Below are 20,450 nucleotides of genomic sequence, written 5' to 3'. Positions count from 1 at the left end.
TAATTCATCTGTGAAATTTATTATTAACTGACAAAATTTTTATACAAGAGGTATTTTAAAGAAAATGGCAGAGAAATTTATCTAAAATGGGAAAAAATAGTGTCATTACTAGACTTAGAATAAAGGATTTTTTGTTGTTATTTTGTGCATGTTTTCCATTTGATAACCCCCTTTGGATTTCTTTTTTTCCTTTTTTTATAGGGATGAAAATACAGTTCATAACGTGATTCAAAGATGGAAAGAAAAGCAGTGTATTTCAGAAATGCTTTGTCACAAAATATTTAAATCATTTACTGAGCATTCATTGTATGTAGAGTACTCTGTTAGGCGCTCTTAGGGTTTTAATTAATAAAAATTTTCTTATTATATATATATGTATAAATATAAATATACATATAAGTATATATATATATATTTAATAAACTGTCTTATTATATAAAGGAGGCCAGGACACATAAGATGTACATGCTCATCATAATTACAATTTAAAACATTTAACTACTGGTTTTTAATAATTTTCACATTTAAACTCAGATTTACTATTAAAACATTTAATATAGTCCTGTAAAATGTGTATATAGATATTAATGAGATCCTTTAAAGTTAATTAACTGAAATTATTTCTTCATTAATCATGTAACTTGTATTGATTGATAAAAGAATTGATTTGATTGATAACTATGACTTGAAATAGATGCAGATGTTTATGTGATTTGTTTATATCCTTAAAAAATTATATACTTATCCTTAAAAAATTAATATATTATACAGTATTTTTTGGTGGCCAATGAGGGACATACACTTCTTAACTTCTGTTGCCCTTTTTAAAAGAATATTCAAGGAATACTCATTAAAGTCAATGTGTTTTCCATGTCTTTGTTTTCTCACTTAATAATGGTATAAAAATAATTGGCAAGCCATTTTTCACATTTTCAGTATGAATTATGAATGCTTAGGTGTGTTGAATATAAATGTGTACGATTTTCCTTAATTAAAAAAGAAATCTACCGCCTTAATCTTGCTTTGAATCCTTTAATTATTTTCTGTTCTGAAATAATCTCAAATTTTAAGAAAAGTTATAAGAACTACACAAAACTCCTCTGTATCCTGTGGTTCTTAAGATGGGTAATTCTCAGTTGTCGGTGTTGCATCCAGCCACATGCATGTATACATGATAATACTGTTGCTTCTTGATTAATTTTACAACATTGTGATTTAAAACTTTATCTTCCTGCTTTTTACTTTCAAATATAATTAATACCTTTATGTGATTTTTAGAAAAACAAATTTAACTGTTAATAACAAATTCCTTTTTCTTGGCTCACATACAGTTTCTTATTCATGTCACCAGTACCTGCCACCCCATGGAATGTTAGTGTATACATTTCTGATTGTCATGGGGAGAAAATTTGTAAGTGATGCTCATATTTTCTATATTATATATTTAAGCCAAAGCAAATTAATTGTTTTTCTGAACATTAGGAGCCATGGAAAGAAACACTGAGATTCGTGAGTTATTTCTGTAGATATATTCTTACAAACATTATAAAAATATAGATTTTTGTTGTTTTGTTTTGTTTTTTGTTTTGTTTTTGTTTTCTGGTTCAAAGGTCACCAGAGAGGCCTACAGGGGATCTTAGAGAAAGAATGAAGAACAAGCGCCAAGATGTGGACACTGAGTCCCAGAAACGAAATACAGAGGACTCATCCTCACCTGTTAGGGTAGGAATGAATTTCCCAAAACGAAGTTAAATTTCAGTAGTGAATTATTACTTATGTTCCATTTAAGTTATTATCTTGTGTGCTAAATATATGGTAGATGTGTAATACCACAGTATAATGTTTTATACGGATAATGTAATGTAGAGAAAAAAAGTCCTCTGGGAAAACTCATAATTCTCTGAATCAGTCCTTGGTGGTTAAGATGAAAGGAATTGGTTAGCAGAGCTCAGGCTGAACTTCATAGGATTTCTGTATCTTGGAGGGCATCATGAGTATCTAAAAGTATTCTTAAATTTTCAGAATTCAGCCAGCCATCATATCCTGCTTGCTTCCAAGAAAGATTGAAGTGGGTTATAGTAGAACATTTAGAATTTAAAACAGTGAAAGTAAGGCATGGTGGTGACAGAAACTGAACTAGAGAACTTAAGGAAGGGGAAGCTCATGTGCCAACAAAATTTAGTAGTGAATTTCCTGGCAATGAAACCAAAAGAGAAATCTATTTTATGATACAGCTCATTGAATAAAAGAAAACATCAGTGTTTCAGATATGGAAATCTCGTCCTCAGCTAGTTTTTTTAAAGAAATTTATGTATATGTATCTGTAACAGTTTCACTGGGATATAATCCACATAACATACAATTCGTTCATTTAAAGTGTACAGTTTGGTGGGTTTTTTGTATATTCTCAGAGTCATGCAGCCATCACCACAATCAATTTTAGAGCATTTTCATTATCCAAAGGAAAAACCTTTAATGGTTATACCTGTATCATCTGACTGACCACCAGCCTTACGCAACCACTGTGCCACTTACTGTCACTCTAGATTTGCCTGTTCTGGATGTTTCAAATAAGTGGAGTCAAGCAGTAGGTGGCTTTGTTTTTGACTTGTCTCTTTCACCTACTATAGTGTTTTCAAGGTTCATGAAAGATTATTAGGATATATCAATATTTTAGTCCTTGTTTTTGCCAAATAATATTCCACTGTATTAATACATCACCTTTTGTTTATCCATTCATTATTTGATGAACATTTGGGTTGTTTCCATTTTTTGGCTTTTATGTATAACATTGCTGTGAACATCCATAAATAGTTTTTTGAGTGACCTATATTTTCATTTCTCTTGGGTTTATATCTAGAAGTAGAATTGCTGAGTCATATATTAACTCTATGTTTAATTTTTTGAGAAACTGCTAGGTTGTTTTCCAAAGCAGTTATACCATTTTGCATTCTTTCCAGCAGTGTATGAGGATTTCAGTTCTCTACATCTTTGTCAGCATTTGCTGTTACTGAACTCTTTGATTAGAGCCGTCTTAATGGTTATGAAGTGGTAATGTTACTATAGTTTTTGGCTAATGATATTGGACGTCAGTGATATTGAACAATAAGATGTGCATATTGGCCATCTGCTTATCTTCTCTAGATACATGTCTTTTCAGATCTTAGCCTTTTTTTATTTTGGGTTATCTTTTTATTGTTGATTTGTAACAATTCTCTATATTTTATTTTATTTTATTTATTTATTTTTTAAAAGATTTTTATTTATTTATTTGACACAGAGATCACAAGTAGGCAGAGAAGCAGGCAGAGAAAGAGGAGGAAGCAGGCTCCCTGCTGAGCAGAGAGCCTGATGCAGGGCTCGATTCCAGGACCCTGGGATCATGACCTGAGCCGAAAGCAGAGGCTTTAACCCACTGAGCCACCCAGACGCCCCAACTCTCTGTATTTTAGATACAAATTCCTTATTTATGATTTGCAAAAATTTTCTTTCATTCTGTGGGTTATCATTTTGTGTTCTTGATGATGTCCTCAAGCACAAATGTTTTTCGTTTGATGAAATCCAATTTATCTGTTTCTGTTGTTGTTTGTGCTTTAGGTGTCTTATCTAAGAAACCATTGCCTAATTCAGGGTCACAAACATTCGTGCCTTGTTTTCTTCAAAGAATCTTTGAGCTTTAGTTTTAGCTTTGATCCATTTCGAGTTAGTTTTTGTTTATGGTTCAGCCTTATTCTTTTTTATGTGGCTATCTTAGTTGTCTCATAATCTTTTTGTTAAAATTATTGAATTGTTTAAAGAGAAACCTTTCTGATAATTTAAGCTACATAGAGCCTTACTTATAACAGTTTTTGATCCTTGATTTAAAAAGCTGCATTACAGTTTTACATTATAGTTTGTAGAGACTTAAATTTGGGAACCTAAAGTAGTACACTTTTAAGTATATAGTTTTCTAATGTCTGATGATACATAATCTGTTTAGAATTCTTAGTAGTTCTCAGCTAGAAGAATGTATATATAAGAATTCTTTTGGAGGAGAGATAACTTTTTGTGAAATACATTGCTGATACTCTATCCTTGATCTACTGAATTAGAATTTCTTGATAGGGGCTGAGCATTTGTATTGTATTTTGGAATAACCGATTAACTCAGAATAAAGAATGAACTCCATGATTTGCTGGTAATGTTTAACAGCCACTCGGGGAAAAAAGCCATGTTTTGTAGGATTTACCAATTTCTTTGGCATAAATGCTCCCATCCTGGTCAATTTCAAGCTAGCAAAGTGGTATCACTGAATACAAAGTTGGGAATAATACTCATTTTCACACCATTTATTTTTTACATGTACACACATAATAAATGTAATCAACCTCAAGAGTAAAATGTACTGAAATATTTAGGAAGTGAGTTTTGAATAATAGTTAACTTGATTTTTATTATTTGTGTAATTGTTAGCTTATAGGATTTAATTTTCAATCATAGTTGTGTTTAAAAATGGCTCGTACAGTTCCTAAAAATTTAATAGTTGGCTGTTGTGAGTCATTGTGAACTGGTCCTAACATAGCACTAAATGGACTATAGTTCAAAAGGCAAACATCTAGAATTCATATTCTGAAGACATTATTTTAGGAATTTTTTTTTTTAACTCTGCTGTCAGTTTTCTTATCTGTAAATGGAGGACATAGCCCTATCAGTGTGTTGCTGTGAAGAAAATATATGTAAAGCAAGTAACATGAGTGGCTGATCCATGATGACTAATAAATGGCCTGTACAATATTAGAATAACTCTTGGCTTTTCCTCTCTAATACAGATTGCTGTTATGCTCTTAATAGGAGATGGACATCAGCATTGGAGATTTAGGTTGTTAACAGATGTCTAAATCTAAGTGTGTTTCTGATCATAAAGGTTTATATGTTCAGCATATTAGTTTAGTAGACAGCAGAGTTGGCCATTTCATCAAGGAACTTAAAGCCTGATTCTCACTTTCCCTAGATGAGAAAGCCCTCTAAGGTGGGGAGTATCATGCACACCTAAGGGTTATAGTAACAAGAGTGATCAGGTTTTAGAAAATTCCCTATCCAAATTTAGGGAAAAGTGTTAGTAAGCTAGGATACCAAGGTATTAATTATTTTGAGTAATCTGACAGGATAACAAATGCTGAGCATTTCTGTGATACATTCCTAGTGCAACACAGACATCTGTTGATCTTTATGTAATGGACTATGGGAAAGTCAGATCTAGTTTAGGTAGGGGCAGCTGCAGGTTAGATAACATAGAGTAGCTAAGAGAGGTTAAGGTACAAACTCACTGTAATTCTACCCCTTCTCTGCCCCCGAATTCAGCTCCACTGTGTTTGAGTTATGAGGCTGATAACCCGTGATCTTGTGGGGAGATAAATTCATAAATAGATAAATTGTAATTCTATAGAGTATGGTACTATGACAGAGAGAGATGAGCAAAACCTGCAGTGGAAGGAATAAATAACTGCCTGGGGAACCAGAGAACCATTTCACGGAGGGAAATGACATTTGCACTGAGTGTAGGAAGGATAGGTGGGATGAAAGAGGGGATGGTCAAAGTTTAGAAAGAGGAGAAAACCAACATAGTAACAATAAGTAGTTTTAAAGGACTAGTGTGTTTGAGAAACTGTGAAGCTCTATGCCTAATGTATAGAAATTATAGCATGTGAATTTGAGGTGAGGGCTGAAGAGGTAGATTAGGTAGATCAGATTGTGAACAGTCTTAATGTGTCAGTCAGAGCTTGGCAAGAGAAAAGAGACTTATATGCCAGGAATCTATTATTCACAGATTCACCTCCAGACCCTGGAACTAGTAAGTTCACTACTGAATAAATGAAAAGTGATTCTGATGTGTTGCCAGTGTTAAGAACCCCTGGTGGCCTGGGGTCTGTGCTCCACTGGGACTGTTAAACACTTGAAATGTGGCTGGTCTGAATTGAGATGTGCTATAAGTGTAAAATACATACTGAATTTCAAAGACTTAATGATGTAAAATAAAAGCCAAATAGCTCATTAATAATTTTTACATTTATATGGGAATGACAATATTTTGGATATAGGGGGTTAAAGATGTTACCAGAATTTTAATTTTCCATTTCTTTCTCCTTTTAATATCGAAACAATAAAATCCCAAATTACTTATGTACATATTATTACATATGTGTCATATTTCTGTTGTAAAGGGCTGCTCTGGACAATCTGAACCAAATTTAACACGGTGGAACTAAATTTAACACAGAGTCTTGAGGTAGAGTCAGTAGGATTTGAAGAGCAAAAGAATGGGTGGAGGGAACATGTTAAGCTTAACTGAGCTTTCCAGGACAATAAGATGGAGAGAGAATGAGTTGGATTGTAACCCCTTTTGTATACTAGGCTCAAATCATGGACAACTAATTTTTGACACTATTTTTAGTACTTGTGGGGATACTAATATGTTATAGTCCCTGTTGAATTTCAGTTGCATTATCTTATGTTTGACAGTTCCAGAATAACAACAATAATATCACTAATGATAGTATCACTGAGAACAGTTTAAGATTTCTTTTTAGTTCTTAGGGTATATCTCATTAGGGAAATATATCTGTGAAATCTATTAGGGTTATAAAATCAAGTTATTGTATGTCAAGTCACTTGAAACAGTTCTTCTCTGAGATTGAACCACAGAATTGTTACATTAGTTGGGTTGCTTCATTCAATTTTGATTTTTGTTTTAAGGCTTCTTTTTTCTTTTTATTTTTTTTAAAGTAAGCTCCATGCCTTGCATAGAGCCGATCATGGGGCTTAAACTCATGACCCTGAGAACAAGACCTGAGCTGAAATCAAGAGTTGGGTGTTTGACTAACTGAGCTACCCAGGCACCCCTTCATTTTGTTTTTTAATCATAAAACCTTTACATAGCTGCAAAGTTAAATCTCCCAAACAGGTTACATTCTGAAAAGTCTACCTTTATCTCTTGGTTACTTTACCCTATTCTCTATCGGTAACTACTTTTAACTAGTTTTTGGATTCTCCTGCCACTTTGACACACACACACACATACACACACACACACACGCAAATATACATACACATATATGTATATAGGTATATATACAAATTAGGGTTTATATAGGGGCATTTTTGCTTTTTCTTAGATAAAAGGTAGCATACTGTATACATTTTTGTCATCTTGCTCTTTTTATTTATTACTGTATCTAGAAAACTGTTCCATAGGAATATGTAGAGATACTTCTTGTGCCTTTTTATATTCACATAGTACTTCATTGTACCACATATGGTTTAACCTGTCTTCTCCTGGCAGCCATTTAGGTTATTTCAGTCTTGCTGCCACAAACAGGACTGCTTTGTGCGCTTGTATTTTTGTTTTGGGAGTTTGTTTTGTTTTGTTTTTGTTTTTGTTTTTTAGTGTGTCTTAGGGAGAGATAAATCCCTCGAATGGAACTGCTGTGTCAAGAGTAAATTTCCTATGTAATTTTGCTAAATAATGACCATTCTTTTCACAGCCATACCATTTTGCATTGTTGCCAGCAGACAGAGCCCATTTCTTCTGTGCTTTGCTAGCATATGTGGTCAGATTTTTAAAGTTTTGCCAATTTGATCAGAAAAATTGTGTTTGTATAATTTTTGTTTGTGTTTCTCTTATGAGTGAAGTTGGACATCTTCCTATATTTAAGAACCTTTTTTCTGAGAATTCTGTTCATATTTCCTGCCCATTTTTTCATTTTTTTGTGGGTTCTTTATTTTTAGAATCTCTATCTTATAGGGATAATAATTTTTTCATTTATGGTATCAGGTACAGGTAATTTCCTCAGTTTTTCATTTTTTAATACTTTATTTTTTAGTTTAGGTATATAGCAGAATTGATGAGAATGTACAAAGATTTCCCATATCATTTCTACCTCCACACACTCTCAACCTCCCATACTCTCAACATCCTGAACCAAAATGGTACATTTCTTAAAATTGATGAATTTACACAGACACATCATGATCACTCAAAGTCCATAGTTTATATTAGGGTTTACTCTTGATATTATGCATTCTATGGGATTGGACAAATGTATCAAATGACATGTGCTCACCATTATATAATATCACACAGAGTAGTTTCACTGCCCTAAAAAGTCTCTGTGCCTTTCATCATTCTTTTTCCCTATCTCCTGGTAACCACTGTTTCTTTCACTGTTTCCAGAGCTTCACCTTTTCCAGAATGCTGTGTAGTTGCAATGATACTGTATGTTGACTTTTTAGATTGGCTTCTTTCACTTAGTAATATGCATGTAAGGTTATCCCATCTCTGTTTATGCCTTGATAGCTCATTTCTTTTTAACATTGAATAATATTTCATTATCTGGATGTACCACAGTTCAGTTTTCTATTCATCTTTTGAAGGACATCTTTTTTTTTTTTTTTTTTAGATTTTATTTATTTGAGAATGAGAGGGGGAAGGTCAGAGGGAGAAGCAGACTCCCTTCTGAGCAGGGAGCCCGATGTAGGACTTGATTTTGGGACCCTAGGATCATGACTTGGGCCGAAGGCAGTCACTTAACCAAATAAGCTACCCAGATTCCCCGTCTTTTGAAAGACATCTTGGTAGCTTCCAAGTTTTAGCAATTATGAATAAAGCGCTATAAAATACATCCTTGTGCAGGTTTTTATGTAGACACAAGTTTTCAGTTCATTTGGGTAAAAACCAAGGAATGCCATTGTAGGATTTTATGGTATGAGTATGTTTAGTTTCCTAAATTTTAGTTTACCTAGTTGAGGAAGTTCCCCTCTATTTCTAGTTTGCTAAGACTTTTTATCACTAATGGGTGTTGGAGTTTGTCAGATGCTTTTATTGGATATCCATATCAATGGATATGATTTTGTCAGATGCTTTTACTGGATAGCCATATATATGGATATGATCCTATGATTTTTCTTTGCTAATCTCATGTGATGGATTACATTAATTGACTTCCAAAATTTGAACCAGCTCTGCAAACTTGGTATAAATCCCATTTGGTTGTGTTGTGCAATTCTTCTTATATGTTGATGGACTTGATTTGCTAATACTTTCAGGATTTTCACATCTATGTTCCTGAGAAGTATTTGTCATTACAAGAAAATTGAAATGTCTTTGTCTTGTTTTCATATTAGGTATTTATGCTGGCTTCATGGAATGAGTCAGGAAGTATTCTCTCTCCTTCTAGTTTCTGAAAAAGACTAGAGAATTGCTGTAATTTCTTTTTTAAATGTTTGATAGAATTCACATGCGAATCCATGTGGACCTGGTGCTTTCTGTTTTGGAAGGTTATTATTGATTCAATTTATTTACTACATATAGGCTTATTTAGATTATCTGAGTTTTGGCAGATTGTCTTTTTTGAGGAATTAGACTATTTCATCTGTTTATTGAATTTACAGTCATGGCATTGTTCATTGTATTCTTTTATTATCCTTTTAACATCCTTGGGATTTGTAGTAATGTCTCCTTTTTTGTTTCTACTATTACTAACTTATGTCTTTTCTCTCTCTTTTTCTTATTTAGCCTGATTAGAGGCTTATCAATTTTATTGATCTTTTTGAAGACTGACTTTAGGTTTCATTGATTTTTTTTTTCTCTATTGATGTCCTGTTTTCAATTTCATTGATTTCCACTCTAATTTTTTTTTATTATTTATTTTCTTCTTACTTTAGATGTAATTTGCTCTTCTTTTTCCAGTTTTTTAAATTGAGAACTTTAGATCTTTAGAAATGCTGTAAATCATTCTTCAAACACTGTTTTCACTGCAGTCTATAAATTTTGATTGGTTGTATTTCATTTTCATTGTTTTAAAGATTTTATTTACTTAGAGAGGGTGAGTGCATGTGCTTGCATGAGCCGGGGGAGGGACAGAGAGAGAATCAAGCAGACTGTGCTGAGCATGGAGCTGCACCTGGGGCTTGATCCCATGACCCTGAGATCATGTCCTGAGCCAAAATTAAGAGTTAGATTGCGCAACCAACTGAGCTACCCATGCATTCCTCATTTTTATTTTATTTAGTTTGAAATATTTTTAAATTGTTCTTGAGATATTTTTCTTTGACCCTTGTGCTAATTAGAAGTGTGTTGCTTGATCTCCACATATTTAGGGTTTTTTCAGCTATCTTTTTGTTACTGATTTCTGATTTAATTCCATTGTAGTCTGAAAGTAGAGATTGTGTGATCTCTGTCTTTTAAAAGTGTGTTTTATATTTGAGATCTGTTTTGTTGAATGTCCCATGTGAACTTGAGAAAAATGTGTATTCTGTTGTTGGATGAAGTAGTCTATAGATGTCAGTTGTTTCCAGTAGATTGATGGTGCTTTTGAGCTCAGCTATGTGCTTACTGTTTTTCTGCCTGCTGGATATATCCATTTTTGACAGAGGAGTGTTAAAATCTCCAACTATAATTGTGATCATTTTTTCTCTTTACAGTTTTATATCAGTTTTTACCATACATATTTGTCACTGTGTTATTAGGCACATATATATTAAGGATTGTTATGTCTTCTTGGAGAATTGACCCCTTTATCATGACATAATGTCCCTTTTTGTCTGTGGTAACTTCACTTGCTCTGAAGTCTGCTCTGTTATTAATGTAGCTATTCCCACTCTTTTGATTAATACTAGCATAGTATATCTTTGTCCATCTCTTTCTTTTTACTCTGTATGTGTCTTCATATTTAGGGTTGTTTCTTGTAGACAACATGTATTTGGGTCTTGTTTTTTGGTCCACTCTGACAGTCTCTGGTTTGTTTGTTTTTTAAGATTTTATTTACTTGAGTAAGAGCATAAGGGAGAGCACAAGCTGGGGGTAGGGGCAGAGGAAGAAGTAGAAGCAGACTCCCCGCTGAGCCAGGAGCCTGAGTGGGGCTCCATCCCAGGACTCCTGTAAACATGACATGAGCTGAAGGCAGCCACTTTACTGACTGAGTCACCCAGGTGCCCTTGACAGTTTGTTTTAATTGATGGAGTCCTTTGATGTTTATTGATATAGTTGAATTAATGTCTGTTATATTCGTTACCATTGTTCTTTGTTTCTGTTATTTTGTCTTCTGCTCTTTGTGCCTGTTGTGGTTTGAATCACACATTTTATATTATTCCAGTTTTCTCTCCTTTTCTAGCATATCAGTTTACTTATTTTTACTTTTTTTGGTGGTTGCACTAGAGTTTGCAGTGTAAGTTTACAACTAATTCAAGTCTTTTTTCAAATAACATTGTAGTGCTTCACAGATAGTCCAAGTACTGTATAATAACAAAATATTACTGATTCTTTGCTCTGAAATATCATAAGTAATATTGGGATTTTCTGCTTTTTTAAGGTTTAGTAGAATTCCCATGTGAAACCAACTGAATCTGGTACTGTTTTATGAAGAGTTTTTAATGGAAATTTTGACTTCGTTGAAGTCAGTTTTGTTAAATTGTATTTTTCTAAAAAATTATTTCCTCTGGATTTTTAAAACTGTATAGAATTGTGTGAGGAAATCTCGTGTTTTTCTTTATTTTTCTTTGTTCTAGTGCCTATTTTTACTTTATTATATCTGATTTTGGATATTTGTGCTTTTCTCCTTTTGTTTAGCTTAGCCTATGTTTTTTAGTTTTTGGTTTTGGTTTATTGTTTTTGTTTTTGTTTTTAAAGAGTTAGCTTTTGAATTTATAGATTAGTTCATTTTCTAATATGTTTGTTTGTTCTTTTATTCTTTCTTTGGTTTACTGTATTTCTTTTCTTTGTTGAACTGGTTGAGCATTTATTTTCACTTGATTTATTAGTAACTAATCTAATTTATTAGTATCTAATGCTTTCAAGTTTGATAAATGGTTTAGCTGAATTTATGGATCTTATATGTCATGTTTTCATTATCATTATTTTCGTAATTTTCCTCTTTAGATTTGGATTTCTTTGTGATCCAATAATCTTTTAATTGCACGTTTTACATTTTCAGGTTGAAGAACTTTTTGTTAGTGTGTGTTATTTTGATTTAAAAAGTAACTACTATGTTATTACTCTTTATATTTCTATTTTTTTAACTTAAATGAGATTTTCTTTGTGACTTAAGATATGGTCAGTTTATCTGAATTTTCCCTGTGTGCTTGAAAAGGGGGAGTATTTTCTATTTTTTTAGTTTTCAGGTTCTAGAGAATCTCTAAAACATCGTTGTTTTGATCTTCTGTATTTTTAATATATCTTTGCCTACTTGGTCTCTTGGTTTGAGAAGACCTTGTTGAAGTATCTTAGTGGTATGTCTCTGTCTAATTTTCTCTAAATCTCTTATACTTTCTGCACTTCACTGCTGTATTGAGTGCATAGATACAAAGATAATAACTGTTCTCTTTTCATTATAATTTTTTTTTAAAGCAGCGTTTAGAAATGACTTGAGTTTGGTTATCTGTTGAATGTTTTTTAAAGTATACGCTCTTACTTATTTGTGGCGCTGTGTATAATGGAACAAGATAATATAATTTTTGTTATTATTTCATAAGAGAAAATCTCCATTAACCCTATTAGAGGGGGTTTTCTTCAGTAGTTAAAAATTATAGTGCAGTTTCCCCAGTATAGATCTACATTTCTTTATTCTCTGTGTTTCTGTAACAGTGAAAGGATCTGAAATTGTACATCTTTGAATAATTTGAAATTTTAAAATGTCTAGTTGTAGCTATTGTAATAGCTATAGACTGAGCTGAGTTTGGGGGCTAAAGTTCAGGCCAAAAATCAATGAACCATTGTTCATTTTTTAAAGTTTTTAACCCTTCATCAAAAGTGTCCAATTGAGAAGTTTAATGAAAACATTAAGGTGAGAACCATAATCTCAATATTAGTTTTTTCCAGTTGTTAATAGTTGTTTTTTTTTCTTTTTAAGATTTTATTTACTTACTTGACAGAGATCACAAGTAGGCAGAGAAACAGGCAGAGAGAGGAGGAAGCAGGGTTCCCGCTGAGCAGAGAGCCCGATGCAGGCAATCCCAGGGTCCTGGGATCGTGACCTGAGCCGAAGGCAGAGGCTTTAACCCACTAAGACACCCAGGTGCCCCTTGTTAATAGTTTTGATATGATATGTGGTAGTAAATTACAAAGAAGAAAAATTTGGATTAACATTAATTGTAGAGCTTCTGACAGAAAATGAAGAATTCACTAATGACATTAGTGTTTTGTGAAACTAAGTGTATTTTTAGAATAATAGGGTTTGGAATCATTATTCTCTTTTTTTAAATATTTTTTAAAGATTTTTAAGATTTTAGATTTTATTTATTCTAGAGGTAAAGAGAGTGGGAGTAGGGGGGAGGAAGAGTGGGAGAGGGACAAGCAGACTTTTGAGCACAGAGCCTGACATGCAGCTTGGTGCCATGACCCCAAGATCACGAACTGAGTGGAAATCAAAAGTTGGACGATTAACCAACTGAGCCACCCAGGTGCTCCTGGAATCATTATTCCTTAAAAATAAAAGACATTAAAAAAATCAAAATTTCTTATGTTTAAAAACTTGATATTTTTAATATAACAGAATTATTAATAATTATGATAATTGTATATTATATAATAATTATTAATTATTACTAATATAATAGAATTATTACTATGATAAGAGGTTTAGGCTAGTAACAGACAAATTTATAGTTGTTTTAAAGTGGATATTAGTACAAGGGGAGAACTTAGATGGTTTATAAATAATTGAGTTATTCTTTGACTCAATAAATGTTCTGTGATAATTTTTATCTATTAGTCTCAAAGAAAGTTTCTCCAAGTAATTTTGGAAAGATGTGAGGAAATGTAATGAGATTATATAGGACAAATGGAAAAGGTAGTTGAAGTAGATTTTTTTTCCTCTTCGCATCTTCTTTATCTCATCTAATACATAATAATACTGTTCCCTGTCATTAACGAAGAACAAACTTATGTTAGGGATAAATAGACTTCATTTTAGGAACAAAATGTCAGTTGTATTAGTGTGGTCTAGGGTAGCTTGATCTCTCCAATGGTTGTGGGTAAATCCAAGGGAGAAAGAGTTGGCTGTATTTCAAACAACAGACATTGTTAAAAGAATTGTTAGTCTTGTTAAGAATTGTTATTAATCTTGGGGTGCCTGGGTGTCAGTTAAGCATCTGCCTTCGACTCAGGTCATGATCTCAGGGTCCCTGCTTGGCAGGGAGCCTGATTTTCCCTCTCTCTCTGCCACATTCCCTGCTTGTGTGGGTGTGCCCGTGTGCCTGCTCTCTTTCTCAAATAAAATCTTTAAAAAAAAAAAAAAGAGGGCGCCTTGGTGGCTCAGTGGGTTAAAGCTTCTGCCTTCGGCTCAGGTCATGGACCCAGGGTCCTGGGATCGAGCCCTGCGTCGGGCTCTCTGCTTGGCAGGGAGCCTGCTTCTCCCTCTCTCTACCTGCCTCTCTGCCTAGTTGTGATCTCTCTCTCTCTGTCAAATACATAAAATCTTAAAAAAAAAAATTGTTAGTATTAACTGTCCCTTTCAGCACTATTATGGTTTATATACTTTGAGGGCCCTCCCACTACAGTATCCTGGGTAAGTGACAACAAACACATTTTAAATGCATTGCTGCTTTCTCAAAAAATGCAAAATAGCAGCAAAAACAAAGAAACATTAACAGGGAATTGAAACCAGGGATTAAGTAGCAAACTTGAAAGCTAGTGGTGACCTTGAAACTTTTATTAGTATTAGAACTGGTCAGAGAGTAAGCCTTTGGTCCATCTGTTGGGGGAGAGCTGTTGAATTGAAAGATGGAGTTGAAGAATTTATCCAGAATACAGCACATCAAGACAGGGTTATAGAAAATGTTGAAGAGATTTTAAAACATGAGGAAAATACTTAGAAAATTTGATGTACCTCTCAGTTGGAACTCCAGGAAAAAATAGAATGTAGGAGAGTCAAAATTGAAAGAAATAGTGCTGTGAATTTTCTGTAATTGATGAGACAAAGCTATAGCAGATACAGAAATCACAATATATATCAAATAGAATATTATTATGCAATTGCAAAATACCAGAGTTACAGAAAATATTAGAAATACCCCAAGAAAAAAGGCTCCTACAAAGGAGCAACAGATTGATATCAATAGAAACGGAAGCCAAAAGACAGTGGGATAATATTTCCAAAGTGCTAAAATAAATCTGTCAACCCATAGCTGTATACCCAGTGAAATTATTTTTCAAGAATGTAGATATAATATAGATATTTTCAAATAAAATTGAGAGCGTTGAGTACTAGGAGACCTTCACTAAGTAGAGAATATCTAAAAAGATATGTATCAGGAAGATAGCAAATGACCTTAGAAGGAGCGTCTGAAATGTGAATAATAGAGGTGAACAGAGAAAATGTTTACTGGGTTGGACAGTCTGTTTTGTATGGCCTTTGAAGTTGTGCAGAGTGTGGCTTTACACTTTGAAGAGGTAAGGTATACTACCAAAAGTGTAGTGTAAATTGCTTTAACTCCCTATAATCCATTCCATCACTTTTTCCTTTTGTATCTGCATTGTGTTTTGGGGGAATTGACCCCGGTTCACTGCTGGGGCCTGGTTAGTTTGATTCAGTCAAAGTAATCCCATTCTTCTTGGTAATTCAGTTGATTCAGGAACCAGGCCTAAATCATTTCTCCTGTGACCATTACCTTGGTTGGTCATATGGCTGAAGTTGGCCTACTCAAACTGAAGGAAAGAATTCTTATTTCGTGATTGAAGGAGAGGCACGTTGGGAGAACCTAGATGGCTTCTTATTATGGTAAAAGAAATAAGGAGAAGTCAACATTAGGAATAGCAAAGCTGTAAGATTGGAAGAACACTAGAAAGTTTGATCTCTAATGATTTCAGTGTGTTATTAAATCACCGAGCCCTGAAGTTTTCTCTGTTTTATGTGAGATTATAATTTAAATTTACAGTTTATAAGTTTACAGTATCTTATTTAAGCTCCACCTGAAACTTACCCGGCAAAGCAACTTAGACTTCATTAATACAAGTATAATTTCAGTTCTACACCAGGAGAAATAAAAGCCATATGCTGTCTACTGCTCTGACAAGACTAGATTAATTTTAGTTACCACATTTTATTGAAGTACACTGGTAAGTTAGTATGTCCAGGGAAGATGACAGAGTGAGGAAGAACGTGAAAATCCTGAAATGTTAAGATATGATTGATGTGAACTGTAGCTTTCTTTGGCCTGGTATGAGAAGATGCTGAAGAGATTTAATAATGCTGGTGTTCGCATATTTAAAGGACTGTCGTGTGAAAGAAGTATTAGATTTATTTTTACATGATCTCATGTCAGAACTGATTCTAATCAGGAAGAATTCTGGAAAGGTGTAAGAGTTGCAATCAGTATAAGAAAGAATGTTTTAATACTCAGAGCTGTCTGAAAATGGAGACAAAGGATCCAGCAGTGAAGAGCCGTCAGCAGAGATGTAGAGAGTAAATTTTTTTCCTGAAATTCTTCTAATAGGACTTTCATAACTATATAGTATTAAAAAATTTTCTACATAGGGCAAGAGGAGCTTGAATTACATTATTTACAAAGACCCCTAGCATTTAATTTTTCTGGTTGCTAATCCAGTTGTTACAATACTGGTTTTCAAAACTTAACCTCAGTACTTATTTTTTAAAGTACTTCTTTTTGATAATGCCTGTTTACTATCTAAAAACAAAATTCCTAATGAATATTATCTGTCCATACATAAAATGTTTAAGGAATAAATGTGAATGTAATATAAAATGAAAATAAAGTTAAAGTCCACAGTCATTTATTACATTTCTGAAATCTAAGAAATTTTTAAAGCCAAAAATGTTTCCTAAGTTAGGCATAGATTTGATAGCGTAACCTGATTTTAATTGACACGAGGCTAATTATAGTCTTTATCCAATTGGCAAATTCATGTTGTGCTGCAAAAATATTCGTGTGTTTGATCACAGGTGGTTTATCCAGACCCTACTGGTGGTGTTACTTAATATACTTTGAAGTCCAAAAAAGTTCAGAATTCTTAAAATATCTCATTCCCAGCAGTACCGGCTGAAATATTTTTAGTTCTTTAACAGATATTTCAACATGTACATCTTCTGGGATGGCTAATTTAGAATGCATAATAAAGTAATCAAACAGCCTAATTAATATGTTTTCATTTAAAAGAAATAAGATGACAAGCTGTTCTCTTCAAGAGGTGAGAGAGCAGGCCATGCTGTGCTACATGGAACAGGGAATACCGGACCCTGTTTATTTGAATATGATAAATGGGAAATAACTGACCAAGGAATAACATGCCTAACCAAATTATGCCTAAACATTGTTGAATTGGAAAAAATGGGGAAATGTGACATTTTTAAAAATGATCTGAGCTGCATTAATAATTGTTACCAAAATAATTCCTGTATTTTGATTGTGACAAAATATTAGAAAAAAAATGTATCTTCTAACTTGAATGAGATTCCATTTTTATTAAAGCCTATACTCAGTGTCTAGTACTTAATAACAGAAGTCATATATGATTTCTGAGGACAGTATTAAAGTCATATTAAAAGACAAGAGCCTTTAAAAAAAAAAAAAAAAAGAGGACACCTGGGTGGCTCTAAGTTAAGTGTCTGCCTTCAGCTCAGGTCATGATCCCAGGGTCCTGGAATGGAGTCTTGCATGGGCTTCTTGCTCAGTAGGGAGCCTGCTTCTCCATCTGCCTGCAGCTCCCCCTTCTTGTGTGCTCTCTCCTTTCTCTGACAAATAAAATCTTAAATAAAAAAAGAGGGGGGCAGCTTAAAATTACATAATTTATTATATAGGATGAATATTTTGAAATATTTATGTAAGTTATTAATGAAACTTATTAAGATGATTAAATTTTTTTCTAAATCTTTAAAATACTCTCTTACACACTTGCAGATTATTTATTTTGCAGTATCAACACTATGGCTCTGAAACCCTTTTTTTTTTCAGCTAAATTAGTATTCAGATATTATGTGATACTTTGGGAAACAATATATTTTTCAGTAATTTGGAGATAACTTTCTATAAATTTTTGATATAACTTGTACTAATTTATATTTATAGGGAGTTTAATCCCCAGAATGTTCAAAAGTTGCATGGTGGGAGGAGCATCTGGGTGGTGTAGTCAGTTAAGTGTCCAACACTTGATTTCAGCTCTGGTCTTGATCTCAGGGTCCTGAGTTCAAGCTCCACCCAGTGTGGAGCAAAAAAAAAAAAAAAAAAAAAAAAGTTGCATTGGATATAGAATAGTTCATCACTGATACCCTTTAGAATAGAGCTAAAGAATAAAAATAGCTCATGTTCCTTTTTTCCTTTTGATGTATGTATAAAGAGGATTAACGCTTCCTTCCTTCCCTTCTCTCTCTTTTTCTTTCTCTCTTTCTCTCTCTTTTGACCTCTTACCATTTTTCCATGGCTGGTTGTACTCTTGTAGACTCTTTTATAATGACTTTTGTCCACCTTTATTGTTTTACGGGAGCCATGTATGTCATTAAGCAAGTGATAGCAGCATGACTTTATACTTAAATATGTAAAATTAGGGGCAATTATAATTTATACTAGAGTTCTTTAAAAAGAAGACTTCACAGAGAAATTAATTTGCCCAGAAAGAACTTTTAACAATTAACCTTTTTGTGTTAGTTTGTTTTATAGGCAGGATTTAAGGTATTAATAAAAGTGAGACACTGTGGTAGGAAGGTAACAATTCCATAACAATGGTTACTTTATGTTCTTACCACTTAAAATGTTGTTTGGAGGTTTTGTGTAATAGGATATTTAGTTAAATGTTATCAGCTGAATTACTACTGTCCTGTTTTGTCCATAGGGTGCTGTTAAACTTGGAATAAAATGTAGATTTTCTGTTTTTTTAGCTTCAGTATAAGGACTAATTTGCCAACTGTTTTAGCTGCCATTTTGGTTTCCTCAAAATAGGGAAAAATCTTTTTTAAAAAGCATTTATAAAATTACCAAATGAGTTTGGATTTATCTAGGCATATAGGGAAATGATGTTACATTAGTATATGACAAGTTTTAGATCAGTAATTCTTTTTGAGGGTCTACTATGAATAATGCAGCCATTTTTTAGTCCTTATTTAATATAGTCAATCCTTTTGTTTATTTTATGCATTTTGAATAGTTTCCCCCTAGAGACTTAGAAATACAAACTTGGTATGTTGTGGACTATCCAGCGCTTATTAGACATTTACATTGTATCTTGAAATCTCAGTGATTGATGCCTTCTTTTTACCACGTTGCTCTTCTTTAATAAAATAGTGCTCATTGCGGTGCTACATTAGAACTTGTCAGTTTTTCTACTTAGTGGGTGAGTGATTATCTGCAAAACAGATGAAAAAAGATGAGGCTAGAAATAGTCTGTATTATAGTAACTATCTCATAATTTTTTAAAATATAGTAATCTGTATGTATGTGTATAATTTTTAGAAAGAATCTTCAAGAGGGAGACATAGGGAAAAGGAAGACATAAAAATCACTAAGGAGAGAACTCCAGAAAGTGAAGAAGAAAATGTAGAATGGGAAGCTAACAGAGATGGTGAGTTTTAAAAAATCTTTGTTTATATCGTCAATTTATTGATTATTTACTTTGTAGATTTTGGGGGGCTTCAAAACACCTTTCAACTGTGATCTCCTTGTTGTTTCAGAATCATCTTACTGCCTTGTTTCTACCTTACTGAGTTAGAATACAGAAAATGGCATATGGTAGCGGAACAAAGGCAGAGAAAACTGTTCACTGCATTTTTCAACTTTCCCATCCTTTTTTACTCCTAGAGCTATACTGGGCAGCATCACAGTCCTTTGAAATTGTATTATGTTTCTAAATCTTATTAGTTCCTCAATACCAAGGTTAAAATTAAATCTAAATTTTGTTTGTTTCACATAAAATATTAAAATGAAATTTTTAAATCTTAAGGATCTGGGAAAATTGTTTCCAAGAAATTTTGTAGACTTTCATCTTTCAGAAGAAATCCAATTCGGATAATTGAGACCAGGGATTTGTTGATGAAAAATAGCAAAATCATCTTTGCATCATTGTCTTAACAAATTAGCATTTGTTTTCCACACCATGAATGTTCTCTCCTCTTCTTCACTTCTGTGACCTTCTGAAGGTGAGCACTATAGCCTCACACTATCAAATATAGAGAAAGAGATCTCATATTTGTTGAATGCTTTGGGTGTTCTGGGTATTTTAATATAATTTATGTAATTATTAATTCAGTAGCTTTGTTATTCTTCTTACAGATGACAAAACTAAAGAGTATACTAATTTAAGCGCCTTCCTTAGCAGTAAAATGAAAACTTAGACCAGGGGTTAAAAAAGAATAGCTTGTGGGCTAGCCACCTGTTTTTGCGAATAAAGTTTTGTTGGAATACACCCATACCCATTTGGTTACTTACTTTCTGTAGCTGCTTTTCAGCTACAGTGAATGAATGGACATCTGTGA

At 33.2% G+C, this 20,450-nt stretch overlaps 1 protein-coding gene across 5 annotated transcripts in view; it reads left to right on the top strand.

The window, feature by feature from the left end:
- The window catches only part of ZC3H13 (zinc finger CCCH-type containing 13), a 100,297-nt gene that overhangs the window by 8,356 nt on the left and 71,491 nt on the right, over positions 1 to 20,450 (top strand). For 4 of the 5 annotated variants that reach the window (XM_032314324.1, XM_032314328.1, XM_032314325.1 and 1 more), the window contains exons 4-5: positions 1,611 to 1,722; positions 19,432 to 19,540. In XM_032314324.1, coding sequence (XP_032170215.1) covers positions 1,611 to 1,722; positions 19,432 to 19,540 — 221 coding nt within the window. Of the gene's footprint in view, positions 1 to 1,610; positions 1,723 to 19,431; positions 19,541 to 19,916; positions 20,115 to 20,450 lie in introns of those variants that run through there. The other variant, XM_032314327.1, reaches the window with a different exon arrangement.

Source organism: Mustela erminea, chromosome 15 (genome assembly GCF_009829155.1).
Source record: "Mustela erminea isolate mMusErm1 chromosome 15, mMusErm1.Pri, whole genome shotgun sequence".
Lineage (NCBI taxonomy): Eukaryota > Metazoa > Chordata > Mammalia > Carnivora > Mustelidae > Mustela > Mustela erminea.
This window is presented reverse-complemented; position numbering and strand designations above follow the sequence as displayed.